The sequence below is a fragment of the Lipotes vexillifer genome, unplaced genomic scaffold, assembly GCF_000442215.2.
Source record: "Lipotes vexillifer unplaced genomic scaffold, Lipotes_vexillifer_v1.1 scaffold1126, whole genome shotgun sequence".
Classification (NCBI taxonomy): domain Eukaryota; kingdom Metazoa; phylum Chordata; class Mammalia; order Artiodactyla; family Lipotidae; genus Lipotes; species Lipotes vexillifer.
The window spans coordinates 97,102-114,427 of NW_006781401.1; the positions used below are offsets into that span (position 1 = coordinate 97,102).

At 35.5% G+C, this 17,326-nt stretch overlaps 1 protein-coding gene across 2 annotated transcripts in view; it reads right to left on the minus strand.

Annotated features, from left to right (window-relative positions):
• Positions 1-5,727: 5,727 nt before the first annotated feature.
• The window catches only part of TC2N (tandem C2 domains, nuclear), a 48,924-nt gene continuing 37,325 nt past the window's right edge, over positions 5,728-17,326 (minus strand). Inside the window, exons 8-11 of one of the 2 annotated variants that reach the window (XM_007454703.1) lie at positions 16,793-16,984; positions 11,252-11,366; positions 8,358-8,557; positions 5,728-6,340 (exon numbers count right to left, since the gene is read on the minus strand). In XM_007454703.1, the coding sequence (XP_007454765.1) occupies positions 6,230-6,340; positions 8,358-8,557; positions 11,252-11,366; positions 16,793-16,984 (618 nt within the window). In that variant the 3' untranslated portion in view covers positions 5,728-6,229. The remainder of the gene's footprint in view (positions 6,341-8,357; positions 8,558-11,251; positions 11,367-16,792; positions 16,985-17,326) is intronic. The other variant, XM_007454704.1, reaches the window with a different exon arrangement.

Genomic DNA, 17,326 nt, shown 5'->3' on the forward strand with positions numbered 1-17,326 from the left:
GGGAATGAATAGCCTGGTGAGAGAAGGAAAGTGAAGAAAGAATAAAATTTCCTGTTTTAATGAAAACAGAGCTTCTGGGAATCTTCACAGGCCACATGTAGACTCATTCATAGTAGTATGGCCCAGGGGGATCCCAGGGGATCTGGGAAGACAGATCCACACCAGGAGCATGCCGCATTGTCCTTGCTGTATATAATGTTTCCATAGGTTCCTTCATAAATACAGACACTTGACCTCCACAATGATGTCTGTTGGGCTCTTTACACTGAACTTATCACCAACCTATTTTGAGATAGTCATGCATGCACCAAGGAGCTTTGAATGATGATAGGAAGACTCCAGTAGAGGAGAGGCTCAAGGAATGAGAGAATAGGCATATTAAAAGGAATGAGATTCCTGAAAAAGCAGAGCATTGGATTCAGAATCCACAAGAAAGAACTGACTTGCTAACATAACAGAGGATGGATACAAGTAAGAATAAGTTTGTGGATATGACAATGGGATGGTGAAGGAATGCCTGACATTGTTTTTTTTGTGTGAAGCATGAAATAATATATTCTATTACTAAGAGTAAAGACAGGAGTAGGTGGGTTGAAGATTAGAAGAGGGTGGAAGGAAGCACAAACTTTTTCACAGTAAGTCAGCTGATAAAAAAAATGAACTAAGATTGCTAGTTTGGCAGAGTCAGTGATCACGAATTCACAGTGCTGCCAATCTGCCTGGTTTCGTGTGTTTCAGATCAGAGATTTAAACCTTTCCTAATTCCTTCGGCTGTATTTAATTATTTCTTTAGTTGAGCCTCTAAAGCATTTTGTCCATACCTCAAATCCTGCTTCTTACTGCAATCCTGTTTTATATTGTTTTATTTCCCTAAATTAAACCCCAGATTAAAGAGCATCTTTGTGTCCCTGAAAGCACCTAGAACAGTTCTTTGCATGAAGTACTAAATAGATATTTTTGTATTTATTAAATATATAAAAATGACTAATTTCAAAATTTGTTTTTAATTTAGTCCATACATTGTATAATCAAGAAAGATTAACGATCTAGAATTAAACTAAAAGACAACTCAGAGTTGTCTGAGTTGTCTGAGTTTGACAACTCAGAGTTGTCAAATTTCTCTCTGTTAAAATATATCTAGTTCTACGATTAAGGACAAATCTATTTTATCCTCCTGCCTCAGAAACTAAGGAATGGTGACCTAGAAAACAAATTCCACATCATGAGAAAATGAAAACCATCATATTCTAAAAGACATATCTCATTCAGTGATTTATCCCAGCATGAAATCAGGTATCTTTTAGCCATTTGAGAATGCATACAGACCTTTCTTTCTAGACAGCTACTGCTATTATCAGAGTCCTATGGTTTAATATAGTTATATAGTTGCTATAGTTATATGATTTAATTTAGTTATCGATTTTAATAAAATACTGTTATTTTAGAAATCACTTTTTATACATGAAAAGGTTTAAAAATCTGTAACTACTAAGTTAAAAAAAAATTTCCACAAGGAAATTACTGAAAATGTAGGCAGCATTCATCTTCAAATAATTCATCACCCATAAAATATAATCTAATTTTATAGAGCTACATTAATTCTTGTAAACAAATAAACAGAAACTCAATAAAATAGAGTTGGAAGACCAGAAGGGGGAGCTCTCATGCCCTGCAATGCTAGCAGAGCCCAACAAGAAGAAGGAAGACTCCTCTTCTTTCCTGGCAAGGACTCAGCCAATGAAAAGCCATGGACTCTTTGTTTATGGTAGCCCTCCCAACTTCCTTTTCCTCTCTGTAAAAGTGTTCTCCTTTCCTGGCAGGCGGGGACTTGCACGTGACTCACCATGTAGCCAACCCCAAGTTGCAATCTTCTGCTGATCCCAAATAAATCCATCTTTCCTAGAGAAATATCTGGAAGTTTTGAATAAAAAATGTTATTTGTCATATCAGTAAACAAAGGACACTGCCATCAAGCTGCCCCAGACAGTGAGCCCTGAGGGAACTCAGGACAGAAACAAACGGGCTGCTTCCGCAACGGTGCACCCAGAGAGAACTCAGGATGGGAAAGCACAGGATACTGGCCTCAGAGAGCTGAGGTGCACATCAGAGGAATGAATTCAATGAGCCTTGCGTCTTCCCACACACAGAAAAGTACTAAACTCCTTGAGATGCCTGGTTTTCTTTGGTTAACGGTAGACTTTTGATGTCCTGACTACCTGGTCTTCGCTGCAACAACCCCTATATACCCTGGCTCCTCCCTTACCTCTTAGGGGTAGTCCCTCAGAACTATCTGAGACGCTGTCTTCTGGGCTTGAAATCCTCAGAAAACCACTGAATAAAACATAATTCTCAACTTTTACGTTGTGTATTTTTTTTCAGTCAACAGTCTCTTTATTTCAGGTCAACACTCTTTAATACCTTTTTAAGTCTTAAATTTGTATTTCAAAATGGAGAGGTACTTCATATACATCCACTTTTCATAACTCTCTTCTCAGTGTTTCGGCTAGAACTTCAAGCATTTGAAATTTATTGTTGAACGAGAATTACAACTAACATACCAGAAGAACACTAGGAGGTATCTGCCACAGTTAATTTTATGTGTCAGCTTGATTGGCCAGGGTGCCCAGATTAAACATTATTTCTGGGTGTGTCTGTGACGGTATTTCCGGATGAGATTAGCACTTGCATCAATGTGGGGGGGCATCTTCTAACCTGTTGAGGGCCTGAAAAGAACAAAAGGCAGAGGAAAGAGGATTTGCCCTTTTTTTTCCCCCTGCCTCACTGCTTTGAGCTGGGACTTCTCATCTCATCTTCTCCTGACCTCAGACTGGAATTTACACTATTGGTTCCTTCGGTTTTCAAGCCTGTGGACTTGGACTGAATTATACCACTGGCTTTCCTTGGTCTCCAGCTTGCATGGCAGATTGTGGGATTCCTCAGCTTCCATAAACATAAGCCAATTCCTCATAATTAAAAGAAAACTTACATCTCCCTCCCTAGCTATCTATCTTCTATTGGTTCCATTTCTCTGGAAACCCTAATACAGTTGACCCTTGAACAACACAGGCTTGAACTGCACAGGTCCACTTACATGCAGATTTTTTTCAGTGAGTACATTCTCCAGTACCACATAATGCAAGGTTAGTTGAATCTGTGAATTCAGAACCACAGGGGGCCAAATATAAAGTTATACTCAAGTTTCAACGGCGTTGGGGGTGGTACCCCTAAGCCCCGTGTTTTTCAAGGGTCATCTGTGAACATTCTCACAACTACTGTAAATACAGACGTTTTATCTGAAACTTCCTTCAATACACCTTACCAAACAACAAAAGTAAACATACAGCTCTGAAATATCCATTACTGCCATAACATAAAGAGTTGAAATTTATTGCAAATTTCTGAAATCCTTCATTAAAAAAAACAATTATTTGATTAAACAGTGGAAATTTTTGTTGGGAAATATAGTTTACATTAGTATCAGAGAAATTCATATAACTGTATTCAAACAGAAGATCAGTTTAGGTTATTTTCAGACCACAATTATGTAACTTACATCAAAATCCCACTGGTTCCCTCTGAACAGTCTGATAAGAGCTTATCTGATATACTTCAGTGGTAAGTTCTCTACTTCTGCTAAAAAATCATACAAAACCAAACAAAAGCCAAACAGAGATGTTATGTTTTGATATGGACTGCAGCTATTTAATTGTATTAATCTGAAGACTTATAAACAAATACACTGTTAGGGATTAGCACTGTGCAAACTATCAGCTATCAGTGTGAGCTCTCCATGGCTTTCTCTGGTTACCAAGTATCATTTTGGTCCTCTCTCATTGTTATAAGTGGGTAAAGGTCAAGAAATGCCAACTAAGTACAAAGAGAAGTGATTTTTTTTGCATAGTATCTCATTTTTTATTACCAGTTTCTAATGTTTTTCTCATAACATGAGTAGCTATTAAGGAAACAATAAGAATATCACCTGTATTCAGTACCTCTTCATCTGAAAAAGGCTTAAGTAAACACTAATTAAAATATCTGGGATCTTAGCTGTCAACACTTCTCTAACTGAAGTCTTTTAAATAAAAAGGTTTTCTTTTAATTTTTTTATTCACCTAGGATTCTAAGGCATACAAGAAACCAAGAAGTCACACCTTTCCTTCAAATTATACGTTACACACGTATTGTAAAAATATTGAAAATTAAATAATTAGAAATTGCATTCAATACATGACTACTTATAACAAATTTAGGAATTGAAAGCATTATTAGAACACAAAAAAAACTGCTCAAATAAAATTCTAGATTTTTTAAAACAATAAAGTCTGTTACTTATCTAAAAGCCAGTACACTTCCTTCTTTGGTAGCTATTAAAATGGTTGTGTTTGCAGAGGATTTGTAGGGCAGTGAAACTACTCTGTATGATATGAGTGGTGGATACAGGTCATTCATGTATTTGTCAAAACTCACAGAATGTACAACATAAAAAGTGAACCCTAATACAAACTATGGACTTTGGGTGACAATGCGTCAATGAAGGTTCAGCGATTTTAACAAATGTACTACTATGGTGGAAGGTGTTGATAGTGGGGGAGACTGTATAAATGTGGGGGTAGAGGGTATATGGGAACTCTCTGTACCTTCCTCTCAATTTTGCTGTGAACCTAAAACTGCTCTAAAAAACAAAGTCTATTTTTTAAAAATCTTTTAAAATAGTTGCCATTTGTCTCAAAGATTCAAAATACCACCAAAAAAGGTGATTTTTCTCTTGAAAGTCCATGTGAGTACTCACTAATACACCATTTTTCACAAATCTAAAAAAAATAATTATTTCAAAATGCAGTGTCAGAGAGTACCTGTCAACATCCCCGGTATACCATAAACTCTAGGCACCAGAAGCAAAGGGCATGTAAAGTATGTACATTTTGTAGCTTGAGGAGGTGGTACCTAGGAAAAGGGGAATTAGTATTTATTTGGGAAAATCTTAATGAGATACACAGAACAAGAAATGAAAAAGGCATGCTTAAGTTACAGCAAAGTATACTTGTGGCCTAAAATATCACTATCTATCTATTGGCATGTGTGGTACAAGGTAAGAGAGAAAGAAAAATGGAAGATGAAGCACTTAGTCTACCCATTAGCAAAAATAAAGTCACTACTTTCCAAGATCAGGGATGGTGTTATTGGTTTCTCCAAACAACTGTGCTTTTTGGTCATAGCTTGTCTGACCAACTAAACTGAAATTATCCCTACATAGTACTGAGTTGTAATGAGTACCCGAGAGAAACTGCAACAGAAAATATTTATTTGCTACATAATGTTATCATGTATGGCCAGTTTTAAAATACAGGAACATATTCTAATGTTGTGGATTATAGAACAAGCAATTTATATTTAAAAAACTAAAAACAAGGAAGTGATTATCATAAAATATTAAATTTGCTATTTAAGCTCATTTAATTCTGCTAATTAGGATGGGCCATATGGATGATAACCTTATTTCAACTCCAATTAAAACAAAGAGGATGTGAAGGAGGAAACACAGCAAAATGTGTGTACACTGGGTTTCCAATTAAACTTCAACCTTCTGGCGTTTTCACTTATTCTTGCCAAAATGTAGTTTTCTATATCTGAAGTTTCTTATAGATAACTAGCTTACTAAGTGGCAATGTGATGACTTAAGGGTAAGTAATGATAAACACAGGCCACAAACTTTCCCCAAATGAGAAGAGTTGAAGTGGTTCAATCCACTTTTGCCTTCTGAGGGAAAATATGTAGTGAGGGGTTAAACAGTGGAGTTAAGATCTAATCACTCTTGACGAGCACTGAAATAGTGGTAAAGTCTAGTACTAACAGAGACTTGATATAGTGGATTTTGAATATCTATGTAACGCTTTAAAAAGCCTATAAACATAATATAGCAGCAACTATCTATGACTGATATTCCCATTGACTTTATAATTTATTTAGTTGCCCTAGTAATACTACCCATTTATTTTATTGTCTATTTCGGCCAGTTTTAAAGCATTTCCTTTACTTTGGATATCTGGTAAAATTCATCCCATTTTTTACCAAGTTTGATTTTCTACTTGATCCATTATATACTATAATTATGGCCTCCATAAATAAATTGATAAATGTACTGATCTGTCTCTTCAAATTGGCAGCAAATTGAAATCGCAAGTCTTCTAAAAGAATGTCAAGTTTGTCACCAAATTAATGTGCAGGGTCTTCAAGATGGATTTAATTTGTGCCACTTGATAACAACCTTTTCTGGATTTTTAACTGTCTCTTTCCACTGGTTCGCTGCTTCAGTGTTATTACTGTCTTCACTTATCCAAATCTGTAAAGGAACAGTACACTCATTAAACTTAACACAATAATGGTAACTGAGTTCAAACCATTAATTACTCTTACTAATGAAAGACAGCTGGACGTTTGGTTTACATATTTTCAACTAAACATCTTTTCATTTTTCCAAAAGTTTGATTTCTCTCTTTGAAACTTGATGTTAAAACACTGAACCTATTTAGTCACTGAAGACTATTTTATATGACCCAATTCAATTTAAAAATTCAATGTGAGATATTACAAAATCACTTCCTCCAAAACAGTTATTAGTATCCTTTCTTTCTCAATAAATCTAGGAGCTCAACTTAAAATTGATCCCAACCACTCAAAAACATTTTTGTAAAGAGTAATTGAGACTAATCATGATTTAAACTGATTGGTAAGGAATGTGCATTTTAAGTATCTTTTACATTAAATAAAACTGTAATTTTAATTGAAATCTAAGAGTCATTCTTCATACCAAACAATTTCATTGAATCTATCACTTAGGTAACTTTAGATAACAGATGTGAATGAACTTGGGAAAACTGTAAAGCATTTTGCAAATATAAGATATCACATTGTATGTTATGTATCACGGAGACAAGGTGAACAAGGAAACAAAACAACCTGAATCCTCAACTCAGCTACAGCACTAACAAATGCTATTACTTTGGAGTTAACTTCTTTGAGACTCAGTTTCTAATTCTTTTAAATAAAGAAATTGGAGCAGGGCACTCCAAAAAAGGTTTGGTTTTCAAACTTTTTTCTCTAAATTTCTTGGTCTGAAGAACTTTTCCTTCAAATAAAATCTTACAAAACACCCCAACATATGGAATAGATAACATAAGAGTGCACTGGCGGATAGAGGAGTGGGAGACCTTGATTCCACACGTGCCTGCCCCACCATGGTGGCTCCTGAGGCTACCAGAGGAGCCAGAGGGAACAGATGGCCAACAGGAACCTTCCAGAATTATTATTCTTAACTAAAATCTCAACCAAGAAAGTGGAATCACCAAAAAAGTTATCCTGAAAATCATCTGTCAGGTAAATCTATTCCATTCATACATGGTAGTTGAGGCTTGACAATACGCGAAAACTTTAACTGAATTCATTTCATAGGCCTCAAGACTTTGAAAAGTTTGCTAGTTATACTAGGTCTTGAGTTCAAACTCTTTTCCAAATAAGAATAGATGAAGAACAACAAAACTATAGTACTTCTGACAAATATTTTAGGTAAAATATATGAAGTGAGTGAGAGTATCAATCTTTGAAAATTCACATATAATTTGAAGATTACAGGTAGACTGCTAATAACATCTTGTCAAGTAGAAGCCTTTAGACTAATAATACAGATTTTGGAATTTAAACATGAGTCAAACAATTGTAATTAAGATAAAAGATACTGGACAGCTATAGTAACTCATTTAGAGTAAAGAAAGAACTACAAAAGGAAACAAGTTCCTGTAGGACTGGCAAGTAAGCAAGTCTTATGTTGTCTTATACAAATTACTATGAATTTTTCAATAGTTTAATCCAGATGACAATACTAACTAATATCACAACCACTGTTAAAATCGATGTTTTCTAGGAATTCAAATCTAACACAATTCAGCTAATAGCATACAGAGTTAAACATTAAATTAAACATGACACAGAATAAAGTAAGCTGGATACCTTAAGTGAGCCTTAAGAAATTTGACTGAAATACTTAGTGTTCCCGCCTTCACAAGGAACGAGTCAGGAGTACTGAAAAACTGATCTTCCTTACTGATTTTAAAGTTGAAAAGCTCAGGAGAAAACTTATTTTAAGATAAGAAGCCTGACTGCTGAGAAATTCCAACTATTTTTGTATTAAAGCAGAAAGTCTGACAAGATTTGATTTTTGTGGTGAAACTGAATTTTAATTTATGATGAACAATTTTACTCTATTCAACCTCAAATTTATCCTGTATTCCCTTTGTTAACCAACTGTTTAAATGCATAGAAAAGTGCAAGGAAAGGACCAGAGATAAAAACTCCCTACTAACCTGCCCCACAAAGTGTCTTCTTCCTACAGAGCTTCGACTGTAAAGCTTAATGAGAAAAATAATTTCTTTTTCATTTTGTATAAGTGGAAAAATCATAGTCTCTCCCCACTTTACTCTTCCATTGGAGGCCTTCAGTAAGCGTGTCTTCTTCTTATAAATCAACTCTCCCGAGCTAAACATTGCCACCTTCACAAAAAAACCTAAAGAATAAGAAATTTTGATAAATAAAACATTTTAAATGTCATATAAAGAAATATATCCATATATTGTCATAAAAATATCAATAAGCTACTTTTAAAGATCTGATGAGCTAACTGCCATAACAGAAAATATCTCTAGTAAATCTTATAATTATTATCATAATTTATAAGTAACTACTCTAACCTTAAATGAATTTAATCTTCCTCTAACCTGGATGCCCTTAAAGACTGAACGGCAGACATAAATAACAATCAGCAGCAAAGGAGTACACATCGAAAAGGATTATACAAGAGAGGTGCCAACTCTTTGGAGAGTTGGAGTAATTTATTTCACAAATTTATATAGGTAAAATTCTTTGCTTGAGACTCCAGAAGTTAAACATATGCCCACTAGAGAAAACCTATTCTTTAAATAAATTTGAGATGTAGAGCTTCCAGTAATGGTAGAAAAGCTTTTACAGACTAACCTCTCATAGATGGCAATTATAAACTCTGGGGAAAATATTAAAAACAACTGTTCAAGATGCTAAACATTGACCAAAAGCAGAAAGAAACTAGAGGTGAGTTAACTCTTAAAAGATGAGAACTGCACTAAGTAAAATTCAGGTTTATACAGTTTTTCACCTAAGCCTGCTCCCCAGTCTGACATGCAGTGCTTACAACTCGAGCAAAAAGTGCAGTCTGACTAATTTGAGAAGTGATGGTATAGAGCTGGGGCTGCCAGACAGCAAGAAAGTAAAGAGAGAGTTTCCAGAAAGGAGGGAGCCACAAAGTAAGAACTGAGTAAGAACCATTATTTATAAAATGGAGATCACTGGTAATCCTGATTAGCAGTTTTGATTAAAGGAAGATACCTGTTAATGTAATAAATTGCACTGTTTTGTCCTTGTTTCCTAGAATTAACCCTATATAGTCTTGGTAATTTAACTTATTCTTTTAATGCCAACTTGGACTTTACTTGCTTTTTATTTTATGATTTTTCCATCTATCTACATAAGTGATGGTAGTCTATAGTTGTTTTTTGTGTATGCTGTCCTTTCTGTTTTGATAACAAGAATATGCTAACCTCATGAAGTTACTTTTTCCATCTTCTTTTCATGCTGTGGAACAGCTTATATAGAATAGGAAATATATGTTCCTTGAAAGTTTGGTAGGATCTGCCAGTAAAATCATCTTGGCCTCTGCTTTTATTAGAGGCAGTTCTTTAACTACTTTTACATGGTTATTGTTCTATTGATTCCTCTCTCTTCTGGAGTGAATTTCAAGTTTTTTTCCTTAGAAAATCATTTATTTTATATAGCTGTTCAAATGAATTGGCACAGTTATAATTGGTATTGTCTTCTGTATTTATTTATTTTTACAAATTTATTTATTTATTTACTTTTGGCTGTGTTGGATCTTCATTGCTGTGCGTGGGCTTTCTCTAGATGTGGCGAGCAGGGGCTACTCTTTGTTGCGGTGCGTGGGCTTCTCATTGTGGTGGCTTCTCTAGTTGCAGAGCATGTGCTCTAGGCGCGTGGGCTTCAGTAGTTGCAGCACATGGGCTCAGTAGTCGTGGCTTGCAGGCTCTAGAGGGCAGGCTCAGGAGTTGTGGCACACGAGCTTAGCTGCTCCATGGCATGTGGGATCTTCCCGGACCAGGGCTCAAACCCGGATCCCCTGCATTGGCAGGTGGATTCTTAACCATTGTGCCACCAGGGAAGCCCTCTTATTTATTTCTGAATATCTTCTGAGATTCAAAATTGAAATTATATCCTCTTCCTTGTCTATGTTTTCTTTATTTTTTGCTTGATCCAGCCTACTATAGGTTTGTCTATTTTAATATTCTTTTCAAAGAAAAATCTTTTGGTTTTATTGATTTTGTGTTTTTTTTGTTGTCCCCATATTTATCAACTTCAACTTTAGCTTTAATTTCTACTTCTACTTTCCTTTGTGTTTGCTGTTGTTTTTCTAGCTTCTTGGACTGTGCTCAATTGTATTTATTTTCAGTCTTTGTAGTTACAGTGGATATCCATTGCTTCTACCTACCTCCTGGTATTTTCTCTTCTTCTAGTAGGAAAGAGGAACACTCTTAGTCCTACTCTTAGCCCTTTAGGTAGGACTGACCTCAAACCTCCCACTCCAGTGGCAGGCATGTGAACCAGCCCTAGACAACCAAAATATCAGAATCCCTGGCTGTGCTCAAAGGCACAGGCGAGAAAGTATTTTGAGGTTTCTATCTGATATTTTCAGTGGTTTTTTTTTTTTTTTTTTTTTTTTGCACGAACCCGCGTCTCCTGCATCGGCAGGCGGACTCTCTCAAGCAGCGCCACCAGGGAAGCCCATCAGTGTTTTTTTAAATTAAGTTTCTAGTTAGCAGAGTATCGAAAAAAGGGTAAATTATCTAGGCTGGTGAAATATAGCTGACAGTCTTCTGGACACTCAACCTATATTAACTAATGAGCTAAAGAAAGAATAGCATCAAATGCAAGAAGATCACAATTGGGTAAGAATCAAGAGACCAGTGGATTAAGGTAGACACAGTGGCTAGTAATTTGAAATCCAATAAAGTAATTTTAAGTTAAAAGGTAAGTATGTAAGTTAACTAACAAATGTAACTCAGATTTTAATCTTCACTGTAAGAAACACAGGAAAAAACTACCTTTTACAAATATTTTCTGAAGATTCCACTTTGAACCACTTTGACATACTTACTCAAAGTCAGGGGTGTTGATGAGCTTGGAAGGTATTGAGCCTCAAGAATTTGTAACTGAATTCTGCTATTTACCGCTTGAAAACAAGTCCCCAGTTCAAGTTCTGCATGGCAAACCTGCATATTAAAAGAGTGTCATTTGCTAATCAAGAGTAAAGTTTTGCCATATTTCAAAAATTCAATAATAAAGAGCTAAAGTTAGAAATTTTGAAAGCACTGCTTTTTACTGACACACAAACCTAAGTGTTATAAGAGAAGGTTAAGATAAATGTCATGGATTCTGTCAATATGAGGTACTTACTGACTTTCATAAATTCTAATATAAGTTACACATACATACTGATCCTTCAAAATCAGGGAGACCAAAAGACAAATCAAATAAAAAAAAAAAAAATTAGGGCTTCCCTGGTGGCGCAGTGGTTAAGAAAGAATTCACCGGCCAATACAGGGGACACGGGTTTGAGCCCTGGTCCCGGTAGACCCCACATGCCGTGGAGCAACTTAAGCCCGTGCACCACAACTACTGAGCCTGCACTCTAGAGCCCTCATGCCACAACTACTGAAGCCCGTGTGCCTAGAGCGCATGCTGTGCAGCAAGAGAAGCCACCACAATGAGAAGCCCACGCACCGCAAGGAAGAATAGCCCCCGCTCACCGCAACTAGAGAAAGCCCACGCACAGCAACGAAGACCCAACACAGCCAAAAATAAATAAATTTATTAAAAAAAAAATTAAATTCCTAAAAAGCTTTACTAGAGAAAATGTCAGTGAAATAAACACCAAAAGAGCACATTTTCAAGACTTAAATGTAGTCATTTGAATTGTTTTTTCAGAATGTATGAAATATGATAGAAATGTTATATATGAAACGCATCATTATTTCTTCATCTGTAGAAATCAGAGGTAGTGTTACCAAAATCAGAAGACAAAGGATTACAATGAACAGATTTGTGGATTAAGAGCTGAATTACTATGCTAAATGAAAGCAAGCCAAAGATGAAAGTTGGCAAGAAGGAAGCTAGCAAAACTGATGAGGCAGTAAATAATAAGGAAAAGGTCAAAGAAAACCTGAGGCAAACAATATAATGAAGGAGATTTAGCAAGGGGGAAAAGCTAAAATGTGCTCTTCAGTATTGCTAAGAACAGAAGAAAGTAATTTGTCTTACACAAGCCAACCTATTTACATGGATTCCAGCATCCTTGGAGTGAAAAATAAAAGAGAGAAATGTAAGTCGGCCAAATACAAAAACATTACTGTTCACATGATGAAAAGAGTAAGTATGGGATTAAAGAAAGAATGTTAACAGATCTCACTAGGGCGCAGCACAGACTGACACAAAAGTCTTTGCTAGATTCCAACAAAGCTATAAAACAGCTGACTGATACTTCATCAAGCAGTTTATATTTGATAATCACACAGTATTCCCCAGTAACTGACGCATGGATCATAAAAAAGAACCTTTTTATGTACATGCCATTGACTGAATCTTGGATATTTTCTTAATACAATATTCTGTAATGGTCAAAATGGCCAAAATTGGTCATGCCATAAGAAATCAAAAGATACAAAGTGAAAAGTGAATCACTCAAAAGTATAAAATCGGGCTTCCCTGGTGGCGCAGTGGTTGAGAGTCCGCCTGCCGATGCAGGGGACACAGGTTCGTGCCCCAGTCCGGGAAGACCCCACATGCTGCAGAGCGGCTAGGCCCGTGAGCCATGGCTGCTGAGCCTGTGCGTCCAGAGCCTGTGCCCCGCAACGGGAGAGGCCACGGCAGTGAGAGGCCCGCGTACCACAAAAAATAAAAATAAAAATAAAAAAGTATAAAATCATCTGTTGAGGTTACACTCCCTCTTGAAAAATCTAAAATGATGATAAAAATTGTCTATTTTAGCCATAAATGCTGAATTCTAATAAATAAGTGAATGTACTGCTTTTGCTTTTAATCAGAATAAGGATGGATTAATAAATCTTTTTACATGAACTAATTTTGGCATCCATATATAACACCTTTGCTGATTAAAACAACAAATGTTGCAGTCTTTGGCATTTAAAAAAATACAGTTATTTATTGTTTACAAGACACAAAGGAAACCATGGATAACATTTTTTCATTAATTACTTTCATTACGGTTTTGCACCCATGATATAATAACACTTATGAAAACATCTAAAGGTGGCAAAACTTCTCTTAGTGTTACACACTTGTAGAGTTTCACTCTCATAAAACAGAGCAGCATTTGGCAGTGGATTTATCATCTCTTACTTGCCAAGGTTATTTCATAAATTCAATTTATATTCCAAGATATTAATTCGGATCATGAAAAACTATTCAAAGTGGTTTTCAATCTCATAATGACCAAAAAATTAAAATTCTAATCAATTAGTAGGTATACATGAAGAGCATTTTTAATGAGCACAAAACTGTGGAAGATAAAACATACGACCTCCATTCCTGAATAATGTATCATTTTTTAAAGAAAAGAGAACTTTCTGAGCTTCCCGGATGAAATGTTAAGCATAATTAAAGAAATCCCTTATCTGGTGATTTTTGAGAATATCTTCTTAGGGGGACAATACATAGCTAATAAAAGATATTTTCACATATTGAGGTATGGGGAAGTCGTTCTGGCTTATACATGAGTTAACTTGAATTTTATGCTAACTAAAACAGCCTGTTTGTGGCCTATCAAGCATACATTGTACATCTGCTTTAATTATTAAAGAAAAGGGCACACTGACCAGAAGTAAAGAATGTCCATGTTAAAAATAAAGATTAGGGCTTCCCTGGTGGCGCAGTGGTTGAGAGTCCGCCTGCCGATGCAGGGGACACGGGTTCATGCCCTGGTCCGGGAGGATCCCCCATGCCGCAGAGCGGCTGGGCCCATGAGCCATGGCCACTGAGCCTGCACGTCCGGAGCCTGTGCTCCGCAACGGAAGAGGCCACAACAGTGAGAGGCCCGCGTACCACAAAAAAAAATAAAGATTAAATGCCTCCCTTCCCGGGATGCCACTGCTGGTCCCCCATCCAGGATAAGACTCCCTTCCCAGGTGCCAAGGCCATATTGACTTGCTGTGCACATGCTGTAAACCTTGAAGGAATGTATCCCTGACTCATTTGATGTTCTTTGTTATGACAAGATATAAAACTGTGCTGAAAACCATGCTTCTCCAGAGCAGTTCCTCAGAGTTATCCGAGAGGCTGTTTTCTGGGCTATAGTCCTCAGTTTGGCTCAAATAAAACTCTTTTCGATTCCTATTATAGACTGTTAATTGATCATTTTCTTCGACACGGTAAAGAGAGCTGGCTGTGGAATCAGAATACCTCGGTTCAAATCCTGATTCCCCAACAACAGGCTATATGAACTCAGGCAAGTGCTTCAAGGTCTTGGTCTCCACAATAGGGATGACAAGAGCAGCAAGCTCGTAAGTTCGGCGTGAGCATTAAATCACTTAGGACCAAGTCAGTCATATGCTAAGTTTCTTCAAATGTCAGCTATTTCTTCAGGGAAATCTTATGTCTTCTACATTATTCAACACAGAAATTTGAGTTGTCAGCTAGTTGTTAAGGTCAAAAACTCTGTACTCAGGAAATTATTAGCTGTATATGAAAATTCTGCTGTTCATGATAAAACAGTTGTCAGTGTGAAGGATGGGTATGTAAGTCTGGTTCTTTCAATGTCACAATTAGAATATCAATTTTCCTCCTCAACACAGGAAACAAAGCATATTATTCTTGCTCTTAGCCAATAATAAGAAACATTCACACTCAGTAATATAAATTCACTGGTCCAATATAGCCTGAAAGCCCTTTCAAGCCATCAATCTTTGTATCCCTAGCATGTGGCATACAACAGATAGACAAATGTTTATAAAACATCTGATATGCAAAATATAATTTTGTAGAAACTGTGCCATAATCATTCATTCAGATTCTCCAAGGCAGATTAAGATTACAATGTCTCAATTCCCCAGAAAATACATTTGCTGAGTTATCTTCTACTCTACTAATTTTTAAAGATTTAATCTACTGAAAAAACCAAAAAACCTACAAGGCAGATTACTGCCCTAGAAAATCTCAAGGCTATTGGAGGAGTCAGATATGCAATCATAATAAAATGCTGTGTTATAATAATATTAAAAGAGATTTAATCTATGAATTATCCATTTAAATAGTAATATGTGCCTTTTGTAAAATATGGTTGCAGATTACTGTCTACTAAGCTAGTAGTAGATGTAAATGATAAACAAAGATGTAAGTGATAAACTCCTGTCACAGTTAGAAAACAAATTTGCTATACTTTAACAGAAAATAACAATCTAATTTAGCATGCTTTCATTCATCATTTATTCTTTCATATCAACCTACATACAAATATTCAATGCCAGGAATATGATGGGCCCTTACTACAGACACAGTAAAATATGAAGAAAAATGATGGAAGCTCAAGCCCTTTTTTTTAAAACGAGTAACTTAAATAATTCTAAGTTATAATAAATGCTATAAAGAAAACACATTTGGTATGGAGACAGAAAATAACAGACAAGAAATAACAAGATTTTTCAATTCTTCTTGATTAATCTTTTGTTCTTTATTTTTTTAATCCCTAATTTCCCTAATTTCAATTCAGTGGTTCTCAAGCTAGGCTACACATTAGAATCACCTGAGTAGCTTCAGAAACTTACAGATGCCTCTGGCTCACTCCTCCCCAAATTCTGATTTAATGGTTTAAGTGTGGGCTTTTTTTTTAAAGTTCCCCAGGTGATTCTAATGTGTAGCCAGGTTAAGAACCACTTCAAGCACCTTAAATATTTTTGAAAGTAGGTAAAATATAAATCCTATGTAAATTTAAAATCACATATAGGTTCAACCTTATAAAGCGTTATGACTGATTTCTATATATATTATCCTGACACAGAAACTATGTAATTAAATCATTAGGAATTTCTAAACAACTTAAACAGTGTTCAGCTGGCTAGTTGAAAGAAGCAACTACTGGGTCTCAAAAATCAATCAGCACCATAGATAATAAAGTTCTTTACAAAAAAACACCAGCTGTAAGATCCTCCATTCCACCCAATTTATGGACATGGTGCTTAGGCATGATTAAAACTTTCCTTATCTATTTCAAGGCAATCTCTCATTGAGTTTGGAGTTTATTGATTCTGTCTTGCTTTTCCTAAGTTATCAGCTACTAAAAAAAACCCAAAAAACTAAAAAATTATTTAAAATTATTCATACTTAGGGTTATCACATTGAAGTATGAAACATTAATTAAACATGTACTAGGAGAAAGTAACCTTACGGTTATTTTCCAATGGAGAAAGAAAAGGGGCTCTGTTAACATTTTATCAACTTTTTAAAAAATTATTAAATAATGACATAATTACAACATTTTAAAATTACATTTATGTTACTATTGCTTCTTGAGAGCCTTCCTGATCCTTTAATATATTCTAGTGTTCAAATTATACTCCAACAAACAAAAATTCACCCACTAAATAATTCTAAAAGTGTGAAATACTTTACATATTATATCACTTACAGAAATTTTTGAAGGTGGTGATATATCCAAAGAGTAATCCATTTCCTGTGTGCTAAGAGTTCTGAGTGATAGTGAGCATTCTCCAATAGTTTTCTTCCTAGGAGTTTGGGTTTGAATCTTAAATACAAGTCTTACAGTTTGTAGACTGTGGAGTTTAATAGCAAATACAAACGTTTCCATAAATTCAATAGTCTAAAATAAAAATCAAAATATAAAATATGTTAATAGAATGACTGAAAAAAGGGTCATATACCAATACAAAATAAACAAAAATAACATTTATAACCTAGGAAAGGCAAATTTAATATTTTTACATTAACAAAAAATATTTTTTAATGAAAATGAAAATGAGAATGGCCATGACTTGCTTTTCCAAAATTTATTCTGGATACGGCCCTTCTTAATTTCACAAATCCTTTTAATTACTTATTCAGGAATTTAGTCAATATCAACACCAAATTCACCAGAGTACAGCTTTTTCCCTTTTCAAAAATTAGGCTGCTCTCCGTCTTCGGTTCTGGAGTATCATTCCTG